This window comes from Myodes glareolus, chromosome 14 (assembly GCF_982192425.1).
Source record: "Myodes glareolus chromosome 14, mMyoGla1.1, whole genome shotgun sequence".
NCBI lineage: Eukaryota > Metazoa > Chordata > Mammalia > Rodentia > Cricetidae > Myodes > Myodes glareolus.
In genome coordinates, this window is record NC_142039.1 from 39,153,306 (window position 1) to 39,164,355 (window position 11,050).

Consider the following 11,050-nt stretch of genomic DNA (forward strand, 5'->3'; position numbering starts at 1 on the left):
CCAGATGGACCGTGACTGAACGAGCATGTGATCCAACCAGATTCTCTGAATGTGGCCGGATTTTCTGAATGTGGCTGGCCTGCAGTCTTTCCGAGAAGCCATTGACAATGACACTAGGACTGGTTTCCTCTGCATATACTGGATTTTTGGGATCCAGTCTGTTTGGATGCTCACCTTCCTGGACCTGGAGTGAGGGGGGAGGAACTTGGACTTCCCACAGGGCAGGAGACCCTGACTTCCCTAGGGGACAAAGAGGGAGGAGGAGAGGGAGGGGGGGAGTGGGAGGGTGTTGGGAGGAGGGGCGTAAATGGAAACTTTTTATAATTTAATAAAATTACAAAAAAAAAAAGAAATCAAAGACTTTCTAGAATCGAATTAAAATGAATATACAACATAGCCAAACCTATGGGACAATAATGAAGGTTGTTCTAACAGACAAGTTTATATCACTAAATGCCTTTATTGATATTTTAAGTAGGGAAAGACGTGTTTCACTTATTTATGCTGAGGAAAGTTACTTTATTTGAAGGTGTGTTAGCCTTGTTTCTGCTGCCTTCCGTAACAAAAGATGCATTACTTAATGTTGCGGTTGTTTAATTTTGTAAAGTTGTGTTGCATTTGTTTTATCTTGCCTACCTAAGGCACCTGATTGGTCTACTAAAAAGTTTAATGGCTAATAGCAAGGCAAGAGAAATAATAGGTGAGGTGGTTGGGCAGAGAGACTTGCATGAGGAAGAGGGAAAAAGGAAAGTGAGGAGTGAGTAAAGGAAGGTAGGAGGAGAACATGAGGGATCAGAAAGTTGAGATGGGGAAGGAGAGAGAGAGAGCAAGGAAAGACATATCTTGATAGAGACAGCCATTATGGGGTTAGCGAGAAACCTAGCACTAGGGAAATCCCCAAGAATCCACAAGAATAACCCCAGTTAAGAATCTAAGCAATAGTAAAGAGGGCACATTAACTGTTCTTCCCCTGTAAACAGATTGATGACTGCCTTAATTGTCATCAGAGACGTATATATTCTTATATACAGTATCTGATGGAAGCAGATGCAGAGATCCACAACTAAGAACTGGGCCAAGCTCCTGGAGTCCCATAGTAGAGATGGGGGGGGGGCAATAATATGAGCAAAGGGCCAAGACCATGATGTGTATACCTACAAAAACAGCTGACCCAAGGTAGTAGTAGCTCATTGACTCTGGACAGACAGCTGGAAAACTTTCATAGGTCCGAACTAGGCCCTCTGAAAGTGGGTGACAGCAATGTGGTTAAGGCAATCTGTGAGGCAGTGGAAGCAGGATTACTCTTAGTACTTGCTGCCTGAGATTTCTGTCCTGCCTGGTCCCACAGCTGGTCAGTCCCAAAGAAACACAGAGAGGTCTACATTAATTATAAACTGGTTGGCCTATTACCTCAGGCTTCTTATTAACTCTTACATCCTACATTAACTCAAAATTCTTTTCTGTGTCAGCCATGTAGCTTGGTAAATTTTATCAGCAAATCATTCTCATTTTGCTTCCTCTATGTCTAGGTGATGACTACAGACTGAGTCATTCCTTTTCCCAGAATTCTTCTGTTCTAGTACCCCATCTATACTTCCTGCCTGGTCGCCCTGCCCATACTTCCTGCCTGGCTACTTGCCACTAAGCACTTTATTAAAACAATACAAGAGACTGGGTACAAGACCATTGTCCCACAGCACCCTGCCTTTTCTTCAGAATAAAAACTCTGAATCTAATCTCTTTTGCTTAGCTTTTGTCATGACCATTAACCATAAGAACTTGTAACCAACATTCTAAACAAAAACAAACACCCATAATCTATATTTTGGAAATGTGGGTGTGATTTTGAAGGCTACTTTCCACTGGTTGGGAGGGTGCTGATAATCTTATGAAGACCTAAAGAAAATTCAGGATTATGATCAAGTCCTGATTGAAATATCCTGTGAGGCTTAATCATCTCAGCCAGCATTCTGGAGGCTGTTTTGGATGTAGAACTCAGAGAAAACACCAACACAGGTCCTCTGAAACATTGGATCACCTAGGTCATCTGTTCCAATTGGAGATTTTTCAAGGGTCTTCCTTGATCAATACTGATTTCTCCTAACCCAGAATGAATTCTCAGCTTCTCATTTCCTGTGGAAATAAAAGAAAAACCTCTTCTCCAAAGCAACATATCTTTTGACTAAAATTTTGAAGTCAAGGCATTTTCAAAATATATATGTTGAATTCATCCAGCAGTATTTAAAATCAAATGTCTTTTAGCAGCTGCTGATACTTCCTCAGAAGTCATACAATTCAAAGACAACACAATAATAGATAGTATCCAGATTCTCTGTGTATTTTTCATCTTTATGTGACTTTATTTTAAACTCTTTGTGTTTTTCTTTTTCTTTTTGATTTTTGGTTTTTTGAAACAGGGTGTCTCTGTGTACCTTTGGTTTCCCTGGAACTCACTCCATAGACAAGGCTGTCCTTGAACTCACAGAGATCTGCCTGCCTCTTCCTCACAAGTGCTGGGATTAAAGGTGTGTATCACCACACCACCACACCCAACTTCACTCTCTCTTTCTCTCTCTCTCTCTCTCTCTCTCTCTCTCTCTCTCTCTCTCTCTCTCTCTCTCTCCCCTTCATCTTTTTTGTTTTCTCTCCTAAGAATACATATATTTTTAAACACACTATAAAGCACTTAGAAGCTTTTTCATCTGAATCTATCTTTACTGTATATCTCTCTTTTTCTGACTATATGAGTCTTTAATTTTCTAAGTTATATGAGTAGGATCCATTCCTTAGCTTTCTGAGAGTCTAGTCTCATGGTGGAGGTACTGGCCAGAGCCTTGTTTATTACAGGAACTCTCTGGAGTTTCAAGGTTCCTGCCACCACCAAAAAGCATGCAGTCAGCTATTCATCGGCAACATTTAAGTGTTTCAAGGCAGGGCCTCTTAAAAGAGCTACAAGGTTTTGCAGCTAAAGCTGAGTCAGGAAATTTCTCTTAAATGAGACACACTTGCCTATAGCAAACAGAGCCCACCTGAGAAAATGCTGCTACCAAGAAGCCATGCTTAACTCTGTTCTTTTGTGTCTAGAATTACTTCCCAAACTCTCTCAGGTTTTAAGTGTATTTAGATGTCCACATTGGTCCTATGTTTTGAGAGAGGTTTACCTGGTCCCACAGCTGTTCAGTCCCAAAGAAACATACAGAGGTCTACATTAATTATAAACTGGTTAGCCGATTAGCTCAGACTTCTTATTAACTCTTACATCCTACATTAGCTCATAATTCTTGTCTGTGTCAGTCACATGGCTTGGTAACTTATCAGCAAAGCATTCTCATCTTGCTTCCTCTGCATCTGGATGATGACTGTAGACTGAGTCTTTACTGTTCCCAGAATTATCCTGTTGTAGTCAACCCACCTGTATGTCCTGCCTAGTTGCACCACCTTCCTGCCTGGCTACTGGTCAATAAACATTTTATTAAAGCAATACAAGTGACTGGGTACAAGACCATGGTTGACAGCACTCGCTTTATGGAGCACATACCTTATGGGGGAATACTTTGCTCAATCTAGCTACAGGGTTGAGGGAGGGTTAGGGTTAGGGTTAGGGTTAGGGTAGGGCCTTGGTGTTACCTCAAGTGATGTGACAGACTTTGTTGGCTCCCAATGGGAGGCCTCCACTAGGCCTCCACTCCTCACTCTTTGAGGAGTGAATGGAGGACAGGATGGGGGAAAGGTGAGAAGAATTGGAGTGGGAAGAAAGAGGGAACTGGGGGTGATATGTAAAATAAAAATAGACTGATTTAAGAACACATGAAATAAGGTAAGTCTTTGACATCCTTAAACACCAGGGAAACGGAAATCAAAACTACTTTGAGATTTTATCATACACCTGTCAGAATGGCTAAGATCGACAAAACAAGTCACAGGTTATGCTGGTGATGATGGGAACTAAAAGGAACACTCATATATTGTCCATGAATCTACAAACTCAAACAACCACTATGAAAATCATTATGGGAGCTGTTCCTTAGGAAGATGGACATCTATCTACCTCAAGATGCAAATATATCATGCTTGGGGATATACACAAAGGATGCTTCATCCTAGCACAGGGACACTGGCTCTACCTAGTTCATTGCTGATTTCTTCATAATATTCAGAAACTAGAAACAATCAATATGTCCATCAATAGAATGGATTAAGGAAATGTATTACATTTACACAATGGAGTATTACTCAACCATTAAGAAAATGGCATCATGAAATTTGCAGGCAAATGAATATAACTAGAAAAAAAAAAGTCATGATGAATAAGGTATACCAGCCTCAAAAAGCAAATTAGGATCAGTGTTTTGTTTAACCATCATCAGAGAGGTTTTCTCATACAGTAGGTGGGACCAAATATAGTGACCCACAGGCAGATACTACACAGAGTGAGAGACCTTGAAACACTCAGCCCTAAATGGGATGTCTATATCAAATCCCTCCCTTCAGAGTTTACTGAATGAAAGATGGAAAGAATGAAGAGCCAGAGGAGAATGAGGACACCAAGAAAACAAGGCCCTCTAAAGCACCATGACAAAGCTCATATGAACTCAGAGACTGAAGCAGCATGCATGGGCCTGCATGGGTCTGAACCAGGTCCTCTGCACTGGTATTATGGTTTCCAGTTTGGTGTTTTTATGAAACTCCTGAGTGTGTGAATGAGTGGGGCTCTGACTCTTGTGCCTTCTCTTGGACACTTTTCCTTCTAATGGTCTGATTTGTCCATCTTCAATGTGGTTGTTTTTATTTCCTCTTATAACTCATTTGTTATTTTTGAAAAACAGTAATAAACCTAGCCACTAGAGCAAAGGTTAACAATGGTACTGTCATTTATAACTGCTGGGTGAGGGGAAATCAGTTTTGTCTAATAGGGGACACTGAGTACATCAGTCACTCCAGAGCAGATCTCATGCTCAGAAGTGCTTGGTCAACAAATAGTAGATGCTGAAGTTTGTATGTATATACTTTTATTTGGTTACAGTTTGTAGGTTTTATTGTGGTAGTTGTTTGTTTAATAGTTTCTTCTCTTTAGGGTGACGTATTTGATTTCAAGGTTTGAGGCATTTTCTCATTGTATTGGGTTTTTGGTTTGTTTTTTTGAGAAAGAATATAAAGTTGTGTAGATAGGGAGGATTGGGGGATCTGAACAAACTTGAGGGAAGGAAAGAATATAACCAAAATATATTATATTTAAAAATTGCTTTAAACAATAAAATATTAAAAATAAATAAGTAAAAACCAAAGAACCTAACAAATGAGAATAAAGAATACATGAGGATATCTGCACTTACCATAAATAAAACCATAAAGAAAATGGTTAAAGTGAAAAAAAGATTATCTTAGGTATTTCAACAATATTAGTATCACCTTTATACAAACTGATAAAAAAGTAAACATTATTGCATCTAAAGATACCACAAAGCATTGAAACCATAAAACATGACTTATTTGCATGGCTACTATGTGCCAATCATCAGTGCATTATTATATATCATAAACTTATTAAATCCTTATAACAAAACTTTAAGGTATGTATTTTACAACCAAGATACTGAGAAAAGGCACAGCGAGTTAGGCAATTGTCTCAAGCTCATAAAACTGATCATGGGAACCACAAATGCTTCGAGCCCAAAACTCTTGTGCCACGATTTGATCCATCTAAGCACCACATTGTAAAATGATCAGTTCCATGCAGAGGAAAATAGTGTGAGTTCTTTTCTTTTTTTTTTTTTTGAAAGTAAATTTTATTAAATTATAAAAGTTTCCATTTCCGCCCCTCTTCCCAACACCCTCCCACTCCCCCCACTCCCTCTCCTCCTCCCTCTTCTTCCCTTAGGGCAGTCAGGGTTTCCTGCCCTGTGGGAAGTTCAAGTTCCTCCCCCCTTCCTCCAGGTCCAGGAAGGTGAGGATCCAAACAGACTGGATCTGCAAAATCCAGTATATGCAGAGGAAACAAGTCCCAGTATCATAGTCAATGGCTTTTCAGAAAGACTCCGGGCCAGCCACATTCAGAGAATCCGGCCACATTCCGAGAATCTGGTTAGATCACGTCCTCATTCAGTCCCAGTCCAACTGGCCTTGGTAAACTCTCATTAGATCCTTTCCCTTGTATCAGTGGGTGATAGCATCCCTCGCAGTCCTGATTTCGTTTCTTGATCAGTGACAAGAAGCCATTCACATGTGATCATGCATTGTGTGGTAATTAATTTGTGTCATTTGAAAGTAATTCTTTGTTACATGGAACTATAATTCAAGGAAGTGAAGGCAGCTAATAATTACAAACTAATTAATGAAAATCCTTAGAATACTTACATTTCCAGAAACTTGTGTTTAAATAAGTGTCCTGTGAGACACCAACATGAAGATTAATGGGCACTGACGTATTTAATCATGCCTCATGATCACCAAGACAACTGAACAAATATAAATACAATGAAACTGAGTTTACTGCTTGCGGGTTTGGAGCACACATCTTCCCTTTCAGGGGTAACTGTTCTCATCTTGGGTATCTGAAACAACTACTGAGTGATGAAAGAGGAAGATATAGATTAAATTGGAAATGCAGAAGCATGTTTAAAATAATCTGCTCAAAGCAAACTTATGACACTATCATCAATGAGTGGTGTTTTTCTACAGTGGGTTTTGTCGACATAACCTTAGTTTCCAAAATATACATGAAGAGAACACTTTTTATTTATAATGCACTAATAGCCAAGAAAAATACACATTGTTTGCTCCTCTGTCCCTCAGTTTCCCTGCATGCTGTGCAAGTTTTCACCTCTTAGCGGTGTCTTAAGGAACCATGAAGGTGATTGTGCCAGTGGTTCAGTCTCTGGTCTGTCCACAGCACCTCACAGAAGTCAACAGAAGACTGGGTTTCTCAGCTTTCAGACCATACTGGTGGATTTTGCTCAGCATTTATGCTGGATTTTATGGTTGGTTTTCACATTTCTCTACAATCAAGGCATGTTTCCATGTTCATCTAGAGAAAAGGGAAACAGGGCGAGCCCGTGATAGCTGCAGCCGTGGGCTGGAGTCACCTGTGCAGAGGCTCTGAAGCATCCCCATGAGGAAGAGCTTCCTCACAGAGATGCTACCTGGAGACGGTGAGACAGCCAAGGCCCTGCAGAGGAACGCTACAACAGTCCTGCTTTCAGCATCCTGGACCCAGCAAGGGAGAGGTAAGACATCGAGAACAGGGACTTCTCAAGTTCAGGGAGGCCAATGTTTACATTATCCCAAGAAAATAGTTTTCCTTAGTTGCCAAAATCATGTGAGAAGTAAAAGAAAAGACCTTAAATTGTCACAGGGGACTCTTCGGGCTGCTTCTAGAATTCTAAGATATGTTAAATCTGTGCAGAAAAATTGTTCCCCCTTCTCTATGTTATACAAATGAATTTATTCATTAATATAAGAGGAGAGCACAAAACTGCATTTTATTTTTTTTACTTCAAAATTTTAACATAGTAGAAATGTAAAGAAGTAATGTAGATTGAATTTAAAATGAGGAACCTATATAATTTGTTCTTAAAAAATCTAGTTAGACAAAGATTCAGAATCTTTTTAATCCATTTGTACATAGCAATACTAAAAGTTGTTTGATGGGGGTTTTTTTGTATATTTTACAGGGAGGAAGAATTTTCATTCTTTCCTAAATTAAGATATGAGTTGTAGTGAAAGTGACATTTATTAAAGAATTAATAGCATGAGATTGCTTTCAATTTTAAAAGAATTTTTATTATTTCTGACAAGTGTTCCAGTCAAAATCAATGTACACAGACTATTTGTTCCTCTGCTTGGACACTTTGGGGTATAACACATCTCAGATGAACATTTTTCTTCCTGTGCAGGTTGATCAATAGTAAAATCAGGTTCAGTTAAGTGTGAGAAACTGTTGCTAAAGAACTCTTGAAATGACTCTCTCAAGATAACGTTTCAAGCACTATAGCCAGGTAGTTAAGTGAATGTGCATACTTTTGAATCAGGGCCACAATTTGAAGTAAATTTTGTCATAATCCTCATGAAACTATTTGAAAGATCATAGCTAACAAAACACAGAGCTTTTGTATTACATCTATGCAGAGGGGCACACAAGGATGTATATAGAAGTAACAGTTTTATATCTAGCTGGGATTCTTTTTAACATAATATTTTATACATTATGTTTTGAATGGCATGAAAATGCCCAGGAAGTCATCACCACAACCTTTGTTGCAATGTTATCCATCACCTTTAGAAGTTGATTTCTGCCTCATCTATGCATCCCTATTGGAAGTGTGATATGCACTGTCAAATACCACTATTGTGTCAATATGGTACAGTAGGGTGCAGCCCTTGTTATATTTTTCTTCAGATGGTAAGTTATCTATGTAACATTGGACAATACATGTTGTTCAGCAACTCATTTGACATACATGTTGGCACTTCTTAGGTGCTCATGGGTATTAAAGAAAATTTATGTTGAAATACTATTGAATTGTGCTGAGTTCTTGGAGTACAGACTATGTTATAAATGATTTTCAGCAAACTGAATAAGTGTTATATATACAAATAATTTTCTCATCAATTACTTCTTATTATCACTTCACTTAAACAATGTCACAAAATATAAGCCTAAGTTTTAATTGTAAAGCAATAATGACATGTGATTTTTCTACTGTTTTAATAGTGTATTCTTATTTGTTAAAATTATTAGAAAATACATTGGGCTGTGTAGTAGATATATTAGATATGAAAGACAACCACAGAGATCATATTTGCTTTCTTAAAGTTTTAAGACCAGTGTTTTAGAGAATTCCTAATCGTCTTAACCCAAGTTTTACCTGATTATGTACATTTAAACCAATTCATGTAGAAAAGATTATTGAAAAATGCTGTCTCCAGAGATGTTCTAAACCACTGGCAATTTTCTCCCATTTGATCTTTAGCCCCTACAATAGGTATCTCTGTTGTTCCCAATGCTTTATGAAAAACTGAACTCAGCAGTTTTCTTACCTTTCTGGTATCACATAGTAAACAATTGAGAGAGTTGTTATATAAATGAAAGATTTATTTTTAAGAATGAAAATTAGCTTTGCATGCTTAATAGAGAAGAAATAGTGAAAAAGGAACATTCTTCTCACTGAAGCTTTGTCTAGAAGTGAGCAGCCCCCTTAGAGTTTGACAGCTCGGTTTTAAAACTGTGTTACAAGTTCTGTATACAATCGGGCTGCAAGAATAATATCTATAAAAGAATTGTGGGCATAGCACAGCTCTTCCTGAAGCAGTTTCTCCATCCTACTAAGGAAAGCCAAGAGACCTATAGGGTAGGGGATGGTGTGTAAATATATAAAAAGTAGGTTCAGCACACCAGACTACAGGGCACAGAAATGGATGGTTAGAGCCTGAAATTCACAGAATAATTGGTTTCTATCTTCTATTTTGAGGTTTATGCGATCATTGTACAAATTCAAACCGACAAGAGGACTATAGAAGTCACTGATCACAGGGTCATGAAGTACATGTGATGCCGAGCAAGTAATCCATGCTCAACTGAAGGAACAGAAGCTTCAGCCTCACAACCTTCAGAACGAGATGGATACAGAACCTTGCAGGTAAAAGCGTATCTCCCCTACACCTTAACAACTGTCATAAGAAATCAAACAGTTACATTGTTTTTCAACTCTGTCTTCTCCAAAACTTCCAAATATATTTGTGAAGAATTCAGACACTGAGATAAGCGTCAACACTTCAGGGTCATCTAGATAAAAAGAAAAATCAAATATTAAACTCATTTTGGCGACATATGGCTACAAATATTAAACTCATATATGGCTACATTGCCAAACAATCCTCAACAGAAACAAGACAAGTTGACTATGGTAAGCAACATGTATCCATTAATTCCTTCCTTTGTTAGCCTAATTGTTTTCTGCCGTTAATTCTGTATTCTACAACTTACTTTCATCGTCTCCACTGACAATGTTTCTTGTTCTCCTTGTCACCCTACCCACTATCTCCCCTTACCTCCCTCTCCTTCTCTTCCTACACTGTAGAATATAAACACTGGAAGGCTATGGGCCCAAGAAATTACAGTGCCCTGCATGTTTTCATCCTGCTTGGCTTCTCTGAACACCCTCAACTGGAAATGATCCTCTCTGGAGTTGTCACCTTCTTCTACGTTGTTACGTTGGTGGGTAACACAGCTGTCATTCTTGCGTCCCTGCTGGATCCCCATCTCCACACACCAATGTACTTTTTCCTCAGGAATTTATCTTTCCTGGATTTGTGTTTCACAACCAGCATTGTCCCCCAGATGCTGGTTAACTTGTGGGGACCTGAAAAGACCATCAGCTCTGGGGGTTGCATAGTTCAGCTCTATGTGTATATGTGGCTAGGCTCTATCGAGTGTCTTCTCCTGGCTGTCATGTCCTATGATCGTTTCACAGCTATCTGCAAGCCATTGCACTATTTTGTAATCATGAATCCACGACTGTGTATCAAGATGATTGTCATGGTCTGGAGTATTAGCTTGGCCAACTCTGTACTATTATGCACACTCACTGTGAATTTGCCTCGCTGTGGACACAACCTTCTGGATCATTTCTTGTGTGAGTTGCCAGCCATGGTCAAGATAGCTTGTGTAGACACCACAGACGTCGAAATGTCTGTTTTTGCCCTAGGCATTGTTTTTGTCCTTATGCCCCTCATTCTTATTCTTATTTCCTATGGCTACATAGCCAAAACTGTGCTCAACATGAAGTCAAAGGCAGGCAGAAAAAAGGCAATGAATACCTGTGGGTCCCATCTCACTGTCGTCTCTATATTCTATGGAACTCTTATCTACATGTACTTACAACCAGGTAACAGGGTCTCCAAGGACCAGGGCAAGTTCCTCGCCCTCATTTACAGCATCTTCACTCCAAGCCTCAACCCCCTCATTTACACCCTGAGAAACAGAGACATGAAAGATGCGCTGAAAAAACTCATGAGATTTTGCCACAGATTCAGAGAAGTAAGGAGAAACTAG

The 11,050-nt window shown here is 39.1% G+C and overlaps 1 protein-coding gene across 1 annotated transcript; it reads left to right on the plus strand.

Moving 5' to 3' along the window:
• The first annotated feature begins 10,081 nt into the window (after positions 1-10,081).
• Positions 10,082-11,050, plus strand: LOC125417611 (olfactory receptor 2W1). Its single transcript, XM_085698873.2, has one exon. It carries the CDS (start codon positions 10,097-10,099, stop codon positions 11,048-11,050), a length of 954 nt encoding a protein of 317 aa, XP_085554999.2. The 5' UTR covers positions 10,082-10,096.

Bases quoted from the DNA above. Each gene is read 5' to 3' on its own strand.
- LOC125417611 (XM_085698873.2), top strand. From the start codon at position 10,097: ATGGGCCCAAGAAATTACAGTGCCCTGCATGTTTTCATCCTGCTTGGC.